Source organism: Oxyura jamaicensis, chromosome 18 (genome assembly GCF_011077185.1).
Source record: "Oxyura jamaicensis isolate SHBP4307 breed ruddy duck chromosome 18, BPBGC_Ojam_1.0, whole genome shotgun sequence".
Classification (NCBI taxonomy): Eukaryota; Metazoa; Chordata; class Aves; order Anseriformes; family Anatidae; genus Oxyura; species Oxyura jamaicensis.
This window is the reverse complement of record NC_048910.1, coordinates 9,418,959-9,442,025: the sequence shown is the minus strand read 5'-3', so window position 1 is coordinate 9,442,025 and position 23,067 is coordinate 9,418,959. Positions and strand designations below refer to the sequence as shown.

Here is a 23,067-nt window from a genome sequence, read left to right as displayed (position 1 = left end):
TCCAAAGTTGATAGAAGATCTCCACCATACCCTCCCCAAGCTCCTGGGTGAGAGCACTTACGAAAATCCATAACCAAAACCTGAGGGGACTTTCATGAGGTTTTAGAATTGAAAGTGGAAGAGAAAGTGTCTTTATAGTATTTTCAGTGTAGATAAAATGCCAGTGTGAAACAGAATATAATGTGGTGAGATGCAGCCATCTCCCCCTTAACTAATTCACAGATAGCAGTAAATTAACAAGTGATGTTTATTAGTTTAATATTCAAATATGGTGAACAGAATCAAAAGACTGCTCCATATAAATGAGTGATTTTGAAACCCCTGAAATTACAATGCCAACTCGGCGAAGTGAAGTGCATTTGAACCCTACCTAGTCTTTTGTCATAGTCTTGCACATCTTACCAAGAGCTCCTCACAGACTATAACATTCAGGCACACAGATTTTTCTTCTCTCAGAGCAGTGCCAGGTACTCAGTGGAGAACCAGCAAAGCTCCACTGAAATAAAACGTCTGAGGCTAACATATACACATGCCCAGCCCTCACAAGGGATTTTCCCATGGACCTATTCCTGAAGTCTTCAGCTTGGCAAAAAACCCAAGGCTGTAGAATTTGGCCTCTACTCATTTTGGGTCTTCTTTATTTGATGCCACGTGCTGAAGTGCTAACCATAACTTGGCAGGGGCTTTCCCCTCCCCCAGCATCTTCTGTTTGGTATAGACATTAGGAAATAAATTAAAAAATTATGCATGCTTTTTCTTTACAGAAAAAAAAAAAAAATCAGATACATTTCTGAATCATGAACCAAAGGTTTATAATAAAATATATATATATATGCAAACCTCTGCAGTGTACTGAGTTTAAATCAGCCCCATTATGTAAAGACCCTTGACTTAGAACACGAAGTCAAATGCAAAAAATAATGATTGTAACCAGAGCAAAAATCTGATTGAGTACAGCAGCAGACACTGCTAATTTGCAAGGTGTCCCATGGACAGCTGTAAAATCTGAAATCACCCCCCACAGCCTATACATTTTTATTTTTGTATCTAATAAGTGGAGGAATACTGCAAATAAACCCAGCTCAGTCCCTGTAAAAATTAAATATTTCCCAGATTTAAAGTTGTCTATTCAAGTGTAAAAGGAGGACTACGTATCTGGAGAAACACCCCTTTACCTCCCCAGTTGCAAAAGTATTAACAGTGTGCAAGACCAGAAATCTTTACAAACAAAGATTATCTTCTGCGCTTTCATTCACACTTGTTTCTTTAAATTTTAAGTATCCCATAATTTGGTTGGTTTTTGTTGTTGCTGTTGTTGCTTAAATTTGTACTCCTAAAGGGCCAGGTTTGTGGAGAACTTAGTAGAACTCATAGATAAACAACCTGGATACTGTTCTTATCCCCAAAAGATTTAGATTAATTTGGATACAGCTTTGACAAACATTAAATCTCTTCTTTAATGATGTTCCTCAAACAAAACAGTTAGCAAAATATCTGAATTTCCTTGTATAATGTCACATTTTAATGTAAACATCAAATAATGTACCAAAAGTTTTACTGGAAAAAAAAAAATTAAAGCGGCACAATTCTTTATACCACTGGAGAAGGGGGGAAGAAAAAGCCAGATTACAAACATTTACACATGCATAGTGGAAAAAAAAATTAAACAAACAAACAAAAAAGTATTTTACTAAATTCACGCAATTTGTTTTTTAAAATAGTTATTAAATCTACTAAGCACCAACATACCTAAAAATTTATTTTCAGCTTCATGATTCATTTAAAAAACCTATCAAATTAACTTTTCAAACAAGCTTATATTACTAGCTTGTCCAAAAATAAAATGTAGAGTTTTTTTGGGTTTTTTGTTTTTGTTGTCGTTTCTTTTTTTTGTGTTTTGTTTTTTTTCTTATTTTTTTTGTTTGTTTTTCTTTTTTTTTTTTTTTTTTTTCTTTTTAAGTATACCAATACTTTTATCTGAATGCTTCCAAACAATGGCATAGGTGTCTGCAAAGAATGCCTTTACTTTACCCTACAGTGAATGGAAAATACAATACCACATCATACAGAATCTAAAACTAGAAAAGTCTGAGAATGCAGCATCCCTTCACAAAAAAGCTGATAAAACTGAAAGTATTTAGAAGATGCTGCATCTTTATTTAAAAAAAAAAAAAAAATTAAATGAATTTAAGCAGAAATAACATACATTTTTACATTAACTGGCCATTTCTGGTACAGAAACCCAGCATAGTATGCTAATGTTATTGAATAAATGTAAATGCTACTTACAATCTTTTTAAATACAATTTAAACAAACTTTTTCTTTTTTTTTTCTTTTTTCCTTTTTTCCTTCTTTTTTTTATTTTTTTTTAAAGTTGTATAGTTAACCTCTCAGCTGCTAGTTTAATGCAACACATCGTTAACATTACACAAATTAAAAAATAATGTGTGTTTTCCTACAGAAAGCTTCCAAAAAAAGACCCACATCAAAAAATGCAAAATAATGGAATATAATTAAAAAAATTAGTTGCAAGTCTAGCAGCAAAGCAATTAGGTGAGGATATATTTACTAATATAAACAAAGGGAATATTTGCAGCTACAAGTGAAGCCCCAACTATCTTAGATCTACTGACACAAATAAAAATTAAATTCTCTCTAAAAAAAATAATCTGATTATTTAAAATAGGAGTAAAAGCCATTGCTACCTGATGAACTACCTAGGCTAAGTTCCTGAAACAAAGACAAAGGGTCGCTATTCTTTTTTGTCTGCTCAGGAGGAGGTTTGGGCTTTGGCGGAGCCCGCAGAGCACTTGCGTAGGACATGACAGGCTTGCTCCCACCAGCGTTCTGCTGGCTGTTACTGTTGGATTCAACGATCTGCTTGTTGGGCATGAGAGGTGGGAACTGGCCAAGATGTTGCAGCACGTTGTAGTTGAAGGAATTTGAGAGCTGTATGTTTTCAGCCTTCAGATGTTCCTCTGGGGGCTTGACCGTCTTCGGTGGAGCTGTGAAAGGAGAAAGCAGATTTTGTCTAAATGAACAACTCTGACTCAGGAAATCCACATACAGGAACCTCCAAAGAAGCACTGAGCAATACCATAACCATCTCTGCTGATAACAGCCCCCTCTGCACCCCCAACTTTCTGTGTTTAGTCACTCTTTGTCCAGAGAAATTTCTGCTAAGTTATCTGGCTTCATTTCCAGCTACTGGATCTTGTATTACTCTCGTCAGCAATGCCAAGAAGACTGACATTATTAAATGTATTCTCCATGTGCATGTACCTACAGAGGTGCTAACACTGAGCCTGCAATTCTGCACAGGCGGACTCTGCAGATACACTGAAGGTAAGCTGCTTCAGAATGGGATATACCCTAATTTAATCACTATCCACTGAGACAGTACAAAGAGTATTTCATTCTTCTTGCCTTAGAGCATAATAGGTGAAAATTAAAATTTACAGCACCATATATAATTCATTCTCAAGCAGCAACACAGATTTCTGAATGTTACCCAACTAATTATTGATATTTTTGTCTGAATGCAGTACTAATTGAAACGTTCTTGCTCTACATTTAACAACTTCTGTAACTATCATGAAAAAAATTACTTAAAACCATAGGTATAAAACTGCTTTCAAGTGAACTTCCTGAATCCTAATTAGTATTTTAATTTTGTCTGGGGAATTCTGCTGTCTTACATAGCTAGAGAAACTACACTGAAATGCAGGTATACATTATAGCTAAAACAGCCCAGGAGCTGAACAACAAATATATTCTGTAATTATTTCCATCTTCAAATCCATAATGTTATTTTTGAAGCACACATACAGGAATGTATGATCAAATGATTACATTAAGTAGAAAAACATGATTATACAGTTCAGTTTCTCACTGGAAGGGTTGTACACACACAAGAACACAAGCAAAATAACTCCCCCAAAATAACTATAAGAAGACAACTAATGACAAGCATGGCTAGAGGCGAAAACTAAGTGTGGTAGAAGTGTCTAGCACAAGAAAAAAATATGAAGATAAACATATTGAGTAAGAACTTAAATCACTTTCTTCCTATCAAGAGAAAGAACACTGCAAATCAAGCTCTCAAATTGCAATTTTGAAAAGTGCCTGCTTATAACAACACAGAGCAATTCACAGCAGCTCTCCTTGCACTCTCCATAAATCCAATGTGATGTAACTGAATACTTGTGCCACAGCCATTTCTGATGTACAGGGAATAAAAGCCCTTGAACTGTCTGGTGTCATGATTGCTCACTCCCAGGCAATGAATACCAGCACAGGACCAGTTCACAGCTTCTCATTCTTATGGATTTTTATTTCATGGATTAAAAAACAGTAACCAGAAACACTGAAGTTACTCATCATTAACCTTTAACACTATAAAACACATGTGAACTTCAAATATCATCATCATAGCCAGTAAGCCGTGTCTGTAATTGCAAAGCCTTTTTATCACTGAAAAGTTTATTTTGTTTCTCTCCACTAAGTCGATCTGCACTGCAACTACCAACAGGGAAGCCACGTCTTCCATGGTAAAAGTTTAGACTTCATCACAGTAATGATGAAGTACTAGGATTTACCACAAAATACAGAGCTCCCTAATACAGTTTGTGTTGTTTCCCACCAGACTGTAACATCAACAAAAAATGTTACTGATTCTGGAAACAGATAATGTGCAAATACATCTCACCTGTTACCTTAGATCCTCTAAGCAAAATCTCAGTAGCACTTGAAACCGCTGTAACAGAATATGTGGGTTAACCAGAACTTTTGTAGGTAGACTAAGAAACAGTATTGCATTTAGTGGATGAAATGCTCAACAGTATTCTTTTTTAGACATCAGCAATGTACCAGAATATGAACAAGACACAAAATGAAAATAGGATTACTCTTAGCAAGCCTTTAACTACTAAAAGAATAAATACTTCAAACATCTTTGCTTAAATTAGTTTCAAGATTTGAAGAGATGTCAGAATACATTTTGTGAAAACAAAGAGACAAAAATATATATATATCCTTTCATTTAGATTTGCTCACTCCAGCCTAAATAGTCTATTTACCGGAGCAGAGAGAAAAGCAGGGAAGCAAAGACCAAGTCTGTACCTACCTAACAACTCCCGGGGTGGAACTGCTCTGTTGGCTCCATTGCATGGAATGTTTGGGTACGGGGCAGATGAGGAAGAGTTTACCCACAACTCAGGTGATGAATAGTTGAAAGATGACTGGTTACTGTGGTCCTGAAGCTCTTTACACTGACCAAGACTCTCTTGAGGAGTGCTTAAATCTTCAGAACAAGCCTGGACTGAACTAGAGGAAATTCTTCTTTGGTACAACGGCCTGCCTGGTCCTCTTGGTTCATACTGCAAGCACACAAAAAAACAAAAACAAAACAAAAAAAGACCTTTTGCTCCTTTTATTCAACTGCATGTAGCAAATGCTATTTTTCCGTCCATTTTTTCTATGCTATGTCTTACAAAAAAAAGTATCCTTTGCATTTAGAAAAAAACACTAATACATTTCAAATTATACGTTGTATAATGCAGTCACTGATAATGTATTTTAACCATACGAAACAGACATAGGATTATAAAGGATGCATAAAGAGCTTCAAGTAAGATTCCTTAATTTTTATCAACCTTTATATCTTACAATCCTACACGGGAAATTAATCATATAGAGAGAAGAAGGATACCCAGCATTTACAAACGATATAAAGGAAGTACAGAAACATACAAGAGCAAGAGAAAATGTTCAATTACAATGTACAGAGGAAAAAATGGCTTTTAGTTTCCAGAGGGCAAGTTAATGATACCAGGATTTGGCCAATCACAATACATTTGTGTACTGAATTTTGCATATATACTCAAAGAATGAATGCTCTGGACAAGTGTACGTCTTCAAGAGAAATAATGCAAAGAATTTTATCTGAAACCATAGAAATTACTTGCTTCCAAGATCCTGTAGATCATGTAAATGAAAAATGGTAGAAATTCCATTGACCTGTTGGCTTTGAGATTCAGAGAACCACTGACTCTTCAGGATTCAAAGCAAACCCGTTGTATTAGTTTATTTAACAAAAAACTGTTTGGTAAGGATACCAAAGGTCATGACATCTCCCCAGAAACCTGCCTCATATGAGGGATCTCTGTTACAAATATACTTAAAACTGCATTTTGATTTCTTTTCTGTATTCAGTCCTCTCTGCTGAATGAGCCCTCCTGGAAACTTTACAAGCAAGTCTCTGTCTTGTAACGTTTTTACTGCATTTTGCATTTCTGTCACACATTTTGAAAGGAAGAAGTAATGAGAACTAAAATGAATTTGCACTAATTACATAAAGACTCACTCTATTTGTCTTCAGATAGCAGGAGCCGTCACAAACTCTGTAGGAATATTTATTAGTTTATTACTGCTGAAGAGCCATTGTTCTTACATCCCGCTGTACTGACGGCATTAAATGTTGTCACAAAGTATTAGATTTTATACAAGGTGGTATGGCTTAATGGACTGAGACAAAGAATTTCTAAAAGCCTATAAAAGCAAATCTTACTACAGCTCTAGCTGGGCCTGAGGATTCCATTAACCTCTCTAGATCTGCAGAATACAAAAATTTGTAAAAATGCACTGGCATTCAATTTTAGTTATTTTGCTCAGGCACATAAACTCAAAGATCTTTTCTACTTTCAGAAGTCAAAAGGCAATGAAACATGTATCATGTGGGATAGCAATGAACACATATCATAGCTACTCTAAAGACTTTGACATAAATGTATCACAGGACATGCTACTTAATTTTATGTGCAAGTATTTCATCACATGCAGTCCGTGCAAGATTATCTGCGAATATTAATTCTGCCAGTCCTGTAACACAGCCAGCTCCAGCATATTCCGTATCTGCATAGCATACACTCCTCAGCACTTTAGATTCCAACAGGGATTAAAAACCCCTGTTCAAAACATGACCTGTCATGGCTGTATGCGCTCACATAGTCTACATCCCATTACACTACCTCCACTAGAGTCCAGAGCAAAAAAGATTGACAGAGACAGAGCCACCTCCTGGGTGGCAGGGTTTGTGCTAGACCCAGATTCATGCTACACAGCTGGGTATCTCTGCGCTGGTATGCAACACTGAGCCCCCAAAATACACAGAATGGCTTTACACAGCATTAGCTCAGGCCAGGTGGGATTTACTACATCAGGTTTCATACCACGCTTAAACCATACCACTTCTGGTCTCAGGTTAGTATGAAAACTAACCTAAATACATTCAGTTCAACACTGAGCCAACTGGATGGCTGAATCAAGCTGACCTTCCAGAGAGTCATCTCATGAGTCTCCACCTGAGGTGTGGTTAATTTGCACTCCAGACAACTGACCTGCACATAACTGTGCAATGGTTGCAAAAAACCCTGAATAATACTCAAAAAGCCAAGACCTCCCATTTAGTAGAGAAAATGTTAGTCCTGTAGTGATGAGAACAGCAAATACACACAGGGTGAACACAGAAAACTTCCAGGAAAATTCTATCTCAAAGAAATCCCCAGTGTGAGCTTTTAACATGCGAGGCATTTTGCATTCATGACCACTTCAAAATATAATTTCACATTAAAATGACATGACAATTGCATAAGCAGACAAAAATGCCTACCTCTTCTAAGCTGTGGAGCGAAGAAGCAGATACTGCTCGAGATGTGAGTGGATGAAATGGCTCCTGACCAACTGCATGCTGATGATTCTGTATTTGTATAAAAGGGTTTTGCTGGGACCTATGGGGCAATGGAGGTATACCATAATGAAAGCCCTGCCCCATTAGGTGATTCTGCTGTAGGTTAGCATAAGTCCACGATCCATCAGGTTGCAGGTATTTCAAGGGAGATGGGGTTATATGTTCAGATGGCATTGAGAAAGGGGGATTGTATATTTGGGGTAAATGTTGCTGAAATGCTGGGTTACTGGGTATTTCAATGTCTCTGTTGTTTTCAGTGAAGTTAGGAAAGTGACCACTGTGATTAGAGTTGCAGGAAGGAGAAGGGAGTGCTGGTGGGCTTCTGGGCTGAACTTGTCTGTATTGCAACAGTCTTGACTGAGGGGGTGGCATTTCAGCTAAGTCCCGACTTTCACTTTGATCACGGTGTGACAGTTCTCTGAGCAAATCCTGGAATCTGTATTGACAGAATAAATGTATCAAGAAAAAGAAAAAATGTTTTTTCTAAAATCCCACTCTTTTTGCGGTTGAGAAAACTCAAAGCACAAACCACTGGATTTAAATATACTCATCTTTGAGCCTGCTGACCCTAACTTCAAAAGATGCCACTGTGAGCAATCAGAAATTAGGCACAAGAGGATTAACTGGATGAAATACCTACCTGAATCATTTCAAAGTTTTAATAACACTTGAGATTTCCTTTTCAGTCAGAAGAATCAAGTTTTTGTTATCTCTTAAGAGACAACCAAAGTAAGGATTTCCTGCTTTATTATACACAACACTTCCCACAGTTAAATCAAATTTTAACCCCTTAAAAGCTAAAAACCAGAACAATCAGGGATTCCCCTCACGTGTACAATACATTTCCAAACTTCTTCAAAAGGAAGGGAGTATACAATTCAGCACTTTACGGAGTCAGATAAGAGAGCATTTAGAGGCTTTACCATGGCTATAAGAAACCAGATGGAAAATAAAGCACAGTGGGAGATGACAGTAAACAGAGGCAATTTTAAAATCTGGCCTTTACAATATACATGATTAAAGCTGATGGCCACAGGAACTATTTTTCTGTTTATGTTCAACAGCTTTCTTTTTTGGCCCCTAATGCTCCATCTCAAGAATAAGCATATTTTTATATCTGCTTTTAAAATAAATGGCTTTTTAAAAAGGAAGAAAAGTTTGGATTTGACTGGGGAGCAGCACTGTGGGCAGGGGGTTGGTTTTTTCAAGCACAGAAATCTGCCTTTTATGACTAACTCAATTTGAAGAACTTACGACTTAATAGGCCTTAACTACACTCAGATACCACCTTTATAAGCACAAGCTTGTTACTCTCTTTCCATTACTTATTCCATAAATACAGCACTGAGATACTCCATAAATGTATTTTTTCACTACAGCTTTACTACCCAATAAACAGAATAAAGCATAACACATAGTAAAAGCATAGCTGTAAGTCAGCCTGCCAACTATTTTAACCTTCATAATAACAGCAGCAAAATGCAATACCTTTTAGTGCCTTGTACTTGGATCACAGTGTTACAGATAGGTGCCCACTGCTCAATTTTATACAAGCTCTGATGACTCAGTAAACAAATACCTTGAATATGTTGCCTCTGTTTCATCTTCTGTATTACTGGCAAGTTTCCAGTTTGCCCTAACTTGCTGCTGTTGATGCAATCCAATTGGTTGCTGAGGAAGATGTGGTAGATGAGGATGGTGATGGTGTTGATATGGAATAGTGCCTTGACTGAGATAGGCATTATGTTCATTCCATTGCTGTAACCTGGCTTGTTGCTGCTGCCTTATTGTTTCCAAAGCTACATTTCCATGCATACGATCTATAAAAATAGTTTTAAAAAAAAATTTATCTAATGTCCCTTTAAAAAAAAAAAATCTTTATGTCAGAAAAAAATACTTTTTATACAGTATATTTCAGGGCCTATTATCTACTAACTGCATTGCAGTGTATAACCTGGTTATTTAAATTATACGGAAAATCATATAAACATGAATTTTTCTAATAAAGTGCTGAATATTCAAACATGCCTTAAGCAGCAAATTATGCTCAATGACATTACTTATGGAAACTAACCCAACAATGACCCAATTCAGAGCAATATGCCTGGAAAGGTAAATACCTCCTTCACTTTCACTTCAATGTAGTTATAACTGAACACTGAATTTAAATAAAGAAAAAGTCACCTACCTAAAGTGTCCCCTAAGGGCATTCCTGATGGATTCTCTTCAATGAAGTTGTTCAAGTGGGTTGGCAGAACAGGGTTGTGCTGTGCAATAGGCCTCAAAGGATTACTGACTTCTTGTAACATAGGTGGGGGGTGTTGTTCTGAAATCACAGCATCTACAGCAGGAGAATGTGGTCGGTGGGGAATTGGGTTATTAAAAAAAGATTGGCTGGGGCCTGCCTGATAAGCAGGGGAAAGCTGCGAAGGTTGTGGAGGCTGTTGATTCAAATGATTATGCTGCTGAACTACCTGGCTTTGCTGGGGTGGCATTTGGTTTTGTTGTTCAGGCAAATGATTTTGTTGTTGACTTAAAAGGTTTTGCTGCTGTTGCAGAGGATATGGCTGCCTTGGTATCTGTGACAGGTGCTGGAAGTGGCGATTGGGAACTGCATACTGTGAGTGGGGTGGGGTGAGATGTAGATTCAGCTGCCTGGGGTTAAGATTATCTTTGCGATGAAATTTAGCATTAGGGTAAGCAACATTGGAACGTGACTCCGGGCTTCTATTTTGAGAATTTGTGTCTAAGTCAACCTAGAAAAGGAGAAAGGAAAATTTACCTACAGAATTTCAGGAATGAATAAATTCATTAATTCATTTAACAATTAATAAAGTCTATAAAGCTTCTACAAAATGTTTGCCATTCCTCCCCTGCCCCCCATCATAATATATCACAGAACTCCTATTTTCTTTAAGAACAAATATATTCTTCACTATATACTGGACATATATTCTGGAATCAATTTGTTTTAATCCCTTAACAGTCACTACACGAATTTGAATTCTTTTCCCCTCTTGAAGGAAGGTAAGTTATTCTACTGTCACTATTCTACTTAACAAAGAAAAAAAGAAAAAAAATGCATATGAAGAGGTCCAAAAGAGATGGACTGCATCTCATCTCAAAAAAAAAAAAAAAAAAAAAAACAGTACCTAGAGAAGAAGGGATATTAAAAGAACACTGCAAACCAACCTGCTTTGATTCTACAGGTTTCTTCTCAGGTGTTCGAATTTTACTGATTTCAGGTCCAGCAGTGGTTTCACTTTTACCTAAAAATATTTAAGAAATTTATTAGCTAGTTATAATGGAATAATGATTTTTTTGTCTTTTTTTTTGCAGACACAAGAAAATTTAGAGTTACTAGTACCATAGAAATTTAGTACAATTTACCCTAATAATTCTTTTCCTCTAGTCTCTGCACTTTGTTCATTAATCATCACTGAGTAGTTCTTCCACCTTAACTACTGCTGATGTTATTTGAAGTTATCATTGGACTGCAGAAAATGAAACAGAACCAATATATATCCCTTACTTCCCCTCAGTCCTGATTACTTCCTCCTCTGAATACCACGATTTTTGAGTTATTTTATTTGTACTGGCAAAACACAGGCTATTCCCTCAACTCCATATATCCTTCAATTCTATTTAAAAGACAGAAATAAAGAAAAAAAAAATCCTTTTCCAAGATACCCTAACTTAAGCTACAAACTTCCTCAAAATGAAACCAACTTACAATGGAATTTCAACTACTCACCATTTCGACTTTGTTCATGTTGCTCCTTATCTGGATGCTGAAGCTGCTGCTGTTGTCCTATGCTAACTGGTGAATGATGTCCCAGGCCATAAGGTATAGGAGACCCACGCCCATGTGCCTGTAACAGGTTCATATTATATGCCATAGCTGCTTGATGAGTAATGATTCGAGGGTCAACTGCAAACCTACCCTGATACCCCGTCCACGGTACCTACATAATTAAAAAAAAAAGATGCAACCTGGTAAGGTACATTAAAGGAAGTAACAGAACAAACACGTTGATAGTGACATCAGTAAGAACCAGCTTTCTGTGCATCAGATGGCCTGGCACACTAACACACAGCTACAGGTAGTGTTGAAAGGGATAACAAGAATGCAGGCCTAGCAGCAAGGAGCAAAGAGCAAAGATTTTGGCAGACTATTTTTGGCAAATGTTCTTGTGCTGAAACCCATTCCAGTTTCAGTGGTGCCAAGATAAGGTGTGCAAAAATTGATGAACAAATTATATTTTAATAAATTTTACATCCATTTCTTAATAAATTGAAGTGGGTGAAGTTATAAAAAACAAAACCCATTCTCCTAGTAGATGACGAGAGATTAGGCTACACGTTAGGGTGAAAACAGAAGTGAACCCCATAACCTGAGGAACTTCTTATGGTCCTTTTATCACCCAGTTTTGTAAACTTGTAACACAGAATGAGTGGGCATACTATACCTCTGCAACCACAAGACACTTAGTGAAGTTAGCCGGACTACTGGCAGAACCGACTATCCGCAATTTAAGAATGACAGGGCCACTCCAGAGTGTCTATTCTACGTGTGATACATGCATTGCAGACTGTCTTCCTATTTATTTGAAGTAAAATCCACCTCCTGAAAGCATGTAAAAGAAGTCAGGAATCTTTACAACATTTTAAATTCACTTCTATAAGGAATGCAAAGGAAGACAGCTCTGGATCAACTTAGTTCAATCTTGCCCTGTAGGGAATTTATTAAAAGAAGGCAAATATATGAATAAGAGGAGAGTGCTGGGAAACGAATCGCCAACACTCAGGCTGACTAAGCATCCTTCACTGATGACAGCAGACAACCTCCTTATGTTTTACACTGGTATGGAAACTGTCTTAAACAAGGAGATCATTTTATCTTCTGTGAACTAAACACATTTTACTTCGGTCCATCCTTATTTTAATAAGTGTAACAACTTCCATGCATTTTTTTTTTTTTTTTAATCTATTTGCCATCAAAATATGCACTTTGAACTTTAGCTTTAGGCTGCTGTTGCATCTGTGCAATCTCAAACCATCTCCACTAAATTTCTTTTCAAAAGCAGCGGTCTCATTAGTACCTCAGTTTTCCAGCTTAATTATTTAAAAGTCCATCCTCAGGGAAGGTGAGCTCAAAATACTTATTCCTAATACATTTCTTCTGGTTGGAAATAAAGATATATTAAGTTTAAAACAATAAAACAAAATTTTCAAGTTATCTTGGCTTGATATTAATATAATGTGAGCAAGCATGACAACGATACAGCTGCTGGCCTTATCATTCCATTTAATTTTATCCATCAAATGTAGATTTCTAGTAAGCTAGGGAAAAGGAAAATTACTTGACCTAACAAAGAAAAATCAATCTATAGCTTCCGGTTGATCCAAAACTTATAAGCAAAACCAGAGTTCCTACAGCAAATCCCCTGCACAGGGGCCATAACCTGTATTTCTGTAGAAGACTCAAGTAATTATTAAAAAAAAAAAAACTAATGAGGTGTATGCAAATGCTTAGGAATGGCATTAAGCACATATGCACGGCAGGCTCCATGTCCTTCCTACAGACAATGCACACGTTACTCCACAACATCACTTCTGAAGCTTTTGTTCTTTCCACCCATTTTCCACCTGGAATGTGTGTCTGAAAGGTTAGAATTAATTCACACAAGCTTTGCTGGGTTAGTTTTATACATAATGCAAAATTCCATATGAAATGTAGCTCAAGAGACCTGATTAGGGATCTTCACTGTGTTCTCAAATGCCATAAAGAAAGGGATTGGAAATGAAACTATGAAGTTCAGGAAGGGGAAAACATCCCAGCATGCTTATTTTTCTTATCACTACACTTCAGACACCTTGCACTGCAGACATCCAAAGCTGGTGATTTAAACTGTATAAAGCCAATAAAGAAAAACAAGCTCTGTCTGAATCGCCTACGTCTCTACAATGATTAAGAACTGGACTAGGCAATTAATTCACACGCAGGTATCTGAAGTCAGATGAGAGATCCCACTGGTGTCTCTATGCCTAGAGCTGAAAAAATACACTAAATGGCATTAACATGAAATTGCTTTTAGACTGCCTGGAGTTATTTGTGGAAACAACATTTTTAAGTTCTCCTTTTCTGGTGGTCCTTGGTAGAATCACTCACAGAAACAGCTAAGGACACACAATTGAAGTGAAGTACTGGAACAGTCGGCAAAATATTCAATAACTGATATTCAATAGTTTGATTTCTTTTATATACAATAAATGAGGAGGGAATAAAAGAACTGAAATCTTACAGGCAAAGGCACAGACATGACCATGTTTCCTCCATAGACAGCAGGTACATATAGAATACTTGTCCCAGTGTGTGGATCTATCCTTTGAACAGGACTTGGAGATTTCCCCAGGTTGGGGTGAGGTCCCAGAGGAGGAGGGGGAGGAGTATATGCTCGGATAGGATTTCCTATTAGAACAGAAGGATTGGGCTGAACTGAAAAAAAAAAAAAAAAAAAAAAAAAAAGAATATGAAGTCTATTACTTTCTTTTTTCATCCTAATAGCATCTATCTTTATAAAGCATACTGGCAACATTAACAGGATAGGTCTGATATACTGAGAAAAAGCATTAATCATATATCAACTCCTGTAAACAATTTCAGAAATTTGAAGAGGCAGAAAGTATGAGTTGAGATACAGAAAACAGGTCACTGGCAACTGCATTAAAGAATGTCCCAAACCAATTAAACATGCTAACAGTAGGAGAAGCTGTTAAACACTGCATCAAACCATCATCCTCCTTTCTTTAGCAGGGAAGACATGCTTTAGATTAATGCTGTTTTAAATTAATAGCAAAATTCTTAAGCTGTTGCATGCTATCTTGCAAAAAAGTGTGCTCAGTAATATATTGAAGTGTCATATATCCAGATAAGTTCAAAATATATCGTATAACACCGCATGCAATAGAATGTCCTAACTCTTACAGTGCAAATACGCCAGTACAGCATTTTACATCAGCTATGTCAAACAGCTATTTTTTAAACAGTCCAATGTCTATGCCGTGATAAAGCTATAAAGTCAGTGCACACAATACCTGTAAAGGAACAGCCTTGGAAATACCTAATGTTCACTTAACAGTCTTATAGTCTGTTTCCGAAGAGCACACAAGAGGTAAATGGCTTTCAAATAGAGTAGACCCGATACTCTATTCATGTCAAATTACCATCAACTTGACTGAAGCTAAATCAGTGTGAGCTCAGAGGAATTCCTTCAGTAGCAGCAGGTACTTACCAATTCCATCAGGTGGGAAATGGTCGTTCTGGTTATGAAGATGGACCTTGCCCTTTAAAGGGGAAAAATAATAATAGTAACGTTTGCAGACTTTGCATAAATGCTTTGCAGACTTTGCATAAAGCAAAGCTTTGTTTATTATTTCAAGTGAACTTCGTAACTGAATCAAATACAAGATAGTTTTAAAGAAGTTAGCTGAACATTTTATTCTTATACATTCAATTGTACATTCATCTGACTATGAATTCTCAAACTTGAATACTAAACGCCAATAATTCAATTAACCGGTGAGTCATTACCAGTGCCTCTGGGGATGCTCGCTCCCAAGGCCTGTCTTCAGATGCAAGGAGAGTTACCATGAGCTTCTTTGGGTTTTCTTTCTTGCTATTTTATCTCCTGATGTTTCACTTCTTTCAGGAACAGCACGCAATGCTAACATAACCCTCAGCACTCCTGTTCAGTGGCTGCTCTTAATGGAAACGTCTATATTCTTCTCCATGTTCCTCCAGCTCAAGAACCTTGGTGATTAAGCAGCTGCCACCAGTTTTATGCAGTTGCTCACCCAAGCTCCTTAGAAATCACCTCCCTGCCCTGTATCATGCTACCTGCTTCTGAATCTTTACCCCTTAGTTACTGCACCCCAAAATTGCAACATAGAACCAGAGCACTCCAGGGAATTAATCAGTTTTCCCCTGGTGAATTGTACATTAGAAAAGGAGGTTAACAGAACTGAGTTACCCCTCCTGAGTTCACGAGTTTACAGCAACAACTAAGTAGTTAATATTCATAAACTGTGAGCACATAGTCTAATGTCAGTATGTTCTTAAGTATTTTGCAGAAGAGGAATATCTTACTTAATTTGGACCTAAATAATTTCACAAATTTAAAATAAATGTAAAAACCCTTTGATGCTGCAAAACTTTTCTTGCCCAGGAGATAATTTTAGGCAATTTTCCAGCAGTCTGAGCAAATTAGTCAGGATACCAAGACAGGTTGTTTGACAATGTTGACACGTGCATCAACTAGATTAAAAAACTGGTCTCTGAATCCCCCCTCTCCCTCCCTTTTATAAGTGAATTATTGAAAAATAAATTAATAATTACTTTTCACGACATTACAGTACTTAAATCTGAATCTTGTTCTCTTTACTGAATAGGCAAATTGAAACAAAACTTGGAGAAGCTACATTCCTTAACAATCACTCATGATTAGTACAAAGCATTTCTGTATCTGTTACGTTGTCGGTTAGCATCAAGCTAGATGCAGGAGAAGCATACCAGATCTCTATTCTACCTACCATACTTGTAATTTATAGGTGCTTTATATATTTTTAAAAGCAAAATAGTGAATTACATCAATTCAAAAGAATTGCTGTCCTGTCGAACAGGAGCTTCAGCATGTAACTGTATCAGATTTTTAAATGCAAATGAACTGGGACCATTTTTGTGTTGAAGAAGGGAGGTACTAGCTTTGTCTTTTCCCCTTTTTTAACAGTTCTGATGCCTCAATGACCTAATGATAATTAGTTAAAAACTTCACTGTCATCCTTAACTGTTAAAGGCACCTGGAGGAAAGTCACACTGAGGTTTAGGTACCTAACTCCAGACAGTTAACAGCCTTGACACTCCCAAAGATCTACCCTTAGCCAACACACAGAAGCAGGGAGTGTTCTCCAAAGACTTAACCAGACCTGTGATCCTCACTGGCGATGCATCCTGATTAAGTGCCCAAATCCAGGCTGAAAAGCTGGAACATAGGCAGTGAGCGGGAGTAGGCTGAGCAGTGAAACTCAGAGCCTCATTTTTTGCACGCTGACTACCCTGCAGGATGCTCTGAGTTCTGCGAACTTTGTTTCCACATCATCACCTTTTATTAAAGGTTGCGCCTGTCCAATTCTGCTATTCTTTCTGTACTTCCACCATCCCTGGCCAAGCCACACAAACGTGGCCGAAGGCAGATGCTCTCCCACGCGCTGGGGCCGTGCAGCACACCGCCCAGAGCTGCCAGCTCCATACTAGCTGCCTGGCTCTCAGTGACAGGACTGAAACTTTTCTTTTTTTCTTCTTTAAACAGAATTTTTTAATAACCTTAAATAAATCTCTTTTTAAAAAAATCCTTAAAAACTAAGAAGAGCAGTTCTGCTGAATATGAATGTGCCATTTTTACAAAACTACATTTCACTGCCTGTATAAAACAAGATCTGAACTGCACGAATGTCCATAAACTCAGCACAAAACGGTGTCTGATACACTGTTCTCACTTTTCAGTATAAAATACATCAGCACTAGGATTTTAGCCTTTTATCTTTTTATATTAAATACTGTATTTTGGAGGCCCAAAGCAAGCGAAGCTACCCATCTGTTTTTAAAACTTCAGCAAAGCGAAATGTATCACTTATCACAGCCATTTTCTGTATACATTTGAGTATTACCTGCAGACTTTATGTCTGCTTCTGCACATGCTAGCTGTCAGTTGTATTTAGAGGGAAGAGATTTCATTATAGTTATATAGATGGTTAAAACACTTCAGTTAGAACTGAAAATACAGTGCTGGCGGTTTCAAAGTCTGCCTTCTGATTTCTATTGCATATGTGTTTAGTTTACTAACAAACTGGAAGAAAAAGAAAAAGTCTATTCTCAGGACTCCCACATTTTTTTCTTTTTAAATGTATTATATCTGCATTTTCAAATATTTCTCTTCTAATTTACGGAATAAAAATGTATCAATACAGTGATATTTTTAAAAAGCCTTCAAGAGAAGTAAGACAGTAGCAATGACTGTTTGTAGGCAATTTTTTAATTTATGGTTTTCTCTAAGTGTAGTGTTTTGACACATCACTTTAGAAATCTGGTGTTTGTTTCTGAGTAAGGCATCTGGATGAAGAAACCAAATGTTATCAGTTACAAAATCTCTTTTTGGACAGACCGCCAAAGGAAAGGCTTCCTACTTTGTATTGTTAATGTTGGGGGGGGGGGGAAGTGTTTGCTTGGTCTGGTTGTTTACTTTTTAAGTGGTAAAAATGTCATTTCAGTTATATAGCCTGCAACAAAAATGCAAAGCTATGGAAAATATTTACGTTTCTGCTTTTATGTACCACAGAATTCATCACAGAATTTGACAACCTGCATTTTACCTGCATCTTTAAACACAATTTAATTAATTATAACTCAAATGATTTTGAAATAAACTAAAAGAATTATTTAAAAGAATTAATTACTAATATACCATAAAATAACTCTAAAAATTCGGTGTTATTCTTTATCATCTTAAGGAAGCAAGGACTGTATTTTCATCACTTCTTCATCTACTTTTATGAAAATAGATGAGAAAATCATCACTGAGCACTAACTGCACCTATCTGCTCTCTTGATGCTGCTGAGATCTGGCCTTCTGAAGGACATTGTCAGTGAGATAATCTAGGCGTTGTACTGTATTACTACATATTTTTAATGAAATCAAACAGCCAATGAACACGCCAAAGTGACCCAAGGCATATATAGTAGTAAGGGAGCAAGGCTTCACAAACCCCAAGTTATTGCAAAGTCCAGAGCCCTCACTTGAAACTGCTGAGCATCCCTGCAGAATTTGCATTTATATCTGATTGCACTGAAGCCATTTTAAAATAAAAGCTTGCCCCATAAACCTTTCACATCATTTCCCACTAGGCATTTCTACATTCACTTCCACTTCCTGACAAAGTTCATCATCACTGGAACTTTACCTTTGGTGGCGACTGCTGCTGCTTGGTGGTATTCGCTGAATGTTGGTGTCGAAGAGCTCGGGGAATAAACTCAGGAGCCAGTGGGTTCAACACATAGGTTTTCTTTAACTCCAAAGCTTCCAACTGAGCTTTGATCTGTTCAAATGTGATACCGTGGAGACTTTCATTCTCATGACATAGGGCAATAAACCTTTCCCAAAATTTCCTATGGAAACAATTTTTAGAAACAATAAAAAGGAGTAAGACTCAATGGCTGCTGTTAAAATTAAAATGGATTTTATATAACCAAGTTAATTTTTATCTTTCGTGTATGCTCCTTTTACACACCAGCCATCAATCCTGCAACTCGATCCATTCATGTGAACCCCAGAGCATAATGCAAAGCTCCCTAGTCACTTAATGGACATACGGGTCTGTCTGTGCAGATCAGATTGCAGCACTGGGCCTATACCACATTTAATATTAACATCAGGGACAGATCCTAACTTGGAATTTCTCCCTGAAAGACCAAACATTAGTAAATACAATGCTTCAAATTCTGGAAAGCATCTGATTTACAGAATTTATTAAAGCTCAGTGAGTCATTGGCGTTGTATAGGCTTCCAGTCCCAGAAGATTCTATGAATGTAGGCAAATCATTCAGTTCCAGTGTCACAAATACCACGTTGCTATATTCCCTCCTCAAAACTACTCTTGTGAAGCTCTTCAGAGTCTCATAAAGATTAATGTGTCCAAAGTATCTAGAGGGCCTTTGAGGTCCTCTGGTGGAAGACAAATAAAACCATGTTTTTTATTGCATGTCAGATCTTTCTGTAACGTATGGAAGAAATTTTGAGCCAGATGACACAGGAGTTTCTCTGTGGTAATTCTATACCCAACTTTTTTCAGGGGGTGAAGGGGTTATTTAAATCACATAATAAAAAAAGAATCCTACCTGTCTTCTGCTTTCTCATGACATGTCTTTTTATTGCTTACAAATTCCTTTCATTTTTAACATCTATATGGGGATCTACACACACAGTTTAGACTTGCATTGCTCCCCCCCCCGGAATTTTTTGGGAAAAGTTACTTAAAAGATACTTAAATGAGGTTGGAAGATACGACTTAAAAGAAAAAAAAATGATGGAAGTGTTCTCTTGAAAAAAAAAAATAAATAAATAAAGAGTAATGAAAGAGTTTAAAAAAGGATTAAAAAGAATGATCTAAGAGGTGTGTTGCATTTGACTAACTCCACTCCTTAATGTCTCAACACAGATTAAAATTAAAGGACTGAGGAAAAAACAACAATAGTAGATAAATAATTACAATACGTATAATTATATTTAATTGCTCTATTATATAATGATCATAAATAATTGCCAACAACCCAATATTGTTTTGTACATTATGAGATGTCAAATAAAAGACTAGACTATGTAATGTATTTCACTTACACTCACAATTTCTACAGAAACGAAGATTGTGCCAGGATACCCTCACAGAGCCATACGGAGAATGGCAAGGCTCATTTTTACAGGTACCACATCATTCTACCTAGATGAAGGGGGTTATGTTGTTTGGTTACTTGTTTTAGTTTGATTTCAGCTTGGTTTAAGTTAACTATTTTGTTCCTCACTGTGGTGCACCCTTTAATAATAAGGTCTGGCCAATAAGCAAGCTTACTTCAATGTTGTCTCCCTGAACCTATGAAATGAGAGATTGCTCCATACTAATTGTAATAGCTGTGTCATACTTTGAGTAGCTGCCTTTTGTGGAAAAGGATAGATGTCTTTCTTGAAAGAATATTCTAATTTACTAGTGTATTTAAGAATTCAAAATAGTGTTCCCTAAAAGCCCATCTTCTGTTGTGATTTTTTAAGGCAGGAAATGCTCTTTTAAAATTCAGGGTGCAAGATGGCTCCTTTTCTTAATTTTGCTTTAAAGGCAAATATATCTTGCAACATTTTAAGTGAAGATTAAAAACCAAAATGAAATCATTCACTGGAATGCTTTAACGATGGAACTCCCTCTGATTAATCAATTCAGTCACCAAACCCACTGCCAAGTACCACAAATCCACTGGGACCCATACACTTTTACTTAAAATGCCCCAAGCAGTCTCTCTACACATGGAACACTTGTACTGGGGTGTAGGAACAGAGAATAAAATACTGCTGTCTCTGTCTTCCAGTGTGCTCTTGAGTTTAAAGGGAGTGTCTGCCAAAACAGCCCTGTCTTGTCTGATTGTAACACACAGAAATGTAATGATTACCCTGGGCATACTTCACAAAGCTCTCTACAACTATCATTACAGAGTCTTGACTCATTTTGACAGCTATTAGAATATTTATAAAATTCAAGTACTCTCTAAACTTTTTTGAGGTCTGTTTTTCCTAACGAAATGTCACTTCTTTCAGACTTCTGTACTCCCGTTGTACTAAAAAAGAACCATCTTTCCTGCAGTGTGCCTGAGCCCCTCCAGCACTATTTTCAAAGACTGAATGTTCAATTATTCATTGATACAAGACAATGGTGTATTGAAAGCAAAGCTTGAGAGACATCCTAATAAAGCTCCAGTCCTTCTTGTTTCTTAATTATCTTTTTTGTTCTATAATTCTGAACAATGTATACATATATAAACAGCTGCTGGTCTTAGAATGGCAAACACAATCCCTAACTGCCAACATTGTCACTTAGGTAACAGGTAACCTGTTATACTCATATCTTCTATTTTACTATACTTGTATTTTAACAAGTTTTTGCATGCCCTACTGGAGATATTTGGAAAGAGCCATATGCAGAGAAACTGCCGAGCTCCCACATTTGAAAACTGGGTTCCTTTTCACTATCTAACTCAAACCTCAGCAGCCGGACCTATGTGAAAATCCAAGAGATCATCTCCCCTGGGATTCAGAAAGTTTAAAGGAAATTGCCATCCTCCCACAAAAGCTGTACTTAGGTAGTTACAGAACCAATACTGGTTGTAGGTGCTAAATTATGGATTAACTAGCTGCCCGACTTAGGTAACGTTGTGCATTTTGACTGTGGGGAAAGTAAGTAAAATTTAACAACTAAGGGCAATTTAGGAAGAAGTAATAACAGCAATCTCAGTCAGCACATCACAGCAACCTCCAGAGCGGAGTCATGCATCTCTGCAGTGCACGTTAGTGAACTGGTGCCTGCACCAAGCAGACTAAGGGACACTCGTCATTTGTGGGTCAAGTGCTCAGTAACAGAGAGCATTCCTGATCAGTTAAACTACATCGCATCTGAAGGGGAAAACCAAAATAAAACTACAACTGTTACGTTTCAGTTACTTTTGACATGCCCCCAGCAGATAAGTAGTTAAATTCAGGTTATATTTCTTAAATGGAAAGGTTTAGGTTTCACTTGGTCTTTTCAATTCTGATCTTTGAAAACCACATCCACATTCAATACAGTAGAAGAATACTGCTCAGGAAAGTAGAATACAATGTACATGTAACAACTGACTAATACATATTTTTAGTTTTATTATAATAATGCAGTCAGTGCACTGCTTCCTCTCTTCCAGAAAAAAGCCTCAGGGCTTATCTCTGATCATCTTAGCATTTCAGGTCTTCCATTGAAAAAGAAACGTTTGAAGAACAAGAACTTGGTATCCTTAACATCACTGCTTACATCTCTTAGCATTTTGCACATTTCTTCATTTAGGTCTATAAAAAGTGAATTCACTCAAATCTGGTTGAGTTTTTTCTTAGTGTCACAAAGACATATAAAAACACAAACAATTTTTCTCGTTCTTCTACCTTCATGACTGTCATAACATTCAACTTAAAAATCCTAAATTACATCAGAGCTTTTTTGAATTTGAAATTATATTACTTTTATTTCTTACAAGTATACTGAAAAAAAAATTAAAGTGAAGCATCTTCAACTGTTAATGCCAAGTAAAGATTAGAACTGTAAATACATAAAAGACAATGAGCAGCTGGTAGACCACTCTTTCTCCATAGGTTGTTACACATGATAATACTGACTCTGGATGAGAAGGTAAAAACAGAACAAAGTAAGTAGAAGACAGATTTGTCCACCCTTAGAAGATACTAAAATGCTCTGCCTCTCATCTGTAGCCATCTTCTTCACTAGCATTGTTTAAAAAAGAAAGAAAAATCCCTTCTTTTGCCTCTAGAGGTACTAATTAGAGCAGCCCTTGCACGGCTGTATACTTCCATCTCCAGAGGATACTTGGTAGATGGCATCTCAGGAATTATTGCAGCACAGGCTGACACTGCTTGCTCTACAAGGTTACAATTGCCTGCTCAGTCTGAGGCTTAAGCTTCAG

At 36.9% G+C, this 23,067-nt stretch overlaps 1 protein-coding gene across 4 annotated transcripts in view; it reads right to left on the bottom strand.

Moving 5' to 3' along the window:
- Nucleotides 1-229: 229 nt before the first annotated feature.
- Nucleotides 230-23,067, bottom strand: part of HELZ (helicase with zinc finger) — an 87,191-nt gene continuing 64,353 nt past the window's right edge. For 2 of the 4 annotated variants that reach the window (XM_035342328.1, XM_035342329.1), the window contains 10 exons: nt 18,765-18,969; nt 15,044-15,095; nt 14,054-14,247; nt 11,503-11,713; nt 10,941-11,017; nt 9,937-10,504; nt 9,328-9,568; nt 7,671-8,184; nt 5,127-5,379; nt 230-3,006 (listed from right to left, as the gene is read on the bottom strand). In XM_035342328.1, coding sequence (XP_035198219.1) covers nt 2,675-3,006; nt 5,127-5,379; nt 7,671-8,184; nt 9,328-9,568; nt 9,937-10,504; nt 10,941-11,017; nt 11,503-11,713; nt 14,054-14,247; nt 15,044-15,095; nt 18,765-18,969 — 2,647 coding nt within the window. In that variant the 3' untranslated portion in view covers nt 230-2,674. The remainder of the gene's footprint in view (nt 3,007-5,126; nt 5,380-7,670; nt 8,185-9,327; nt 9,569-9,936; nt 10,505-10,940; nt 11,018-11,502; nt 11,714-14,053; nt 14,248-15,043; nt 15,096-18,764; nt 18,970-23,067) is intronic. The other 2 variants (XM_035342326.1, XM_035342327.1) reach the window with 1 other exon arrangement.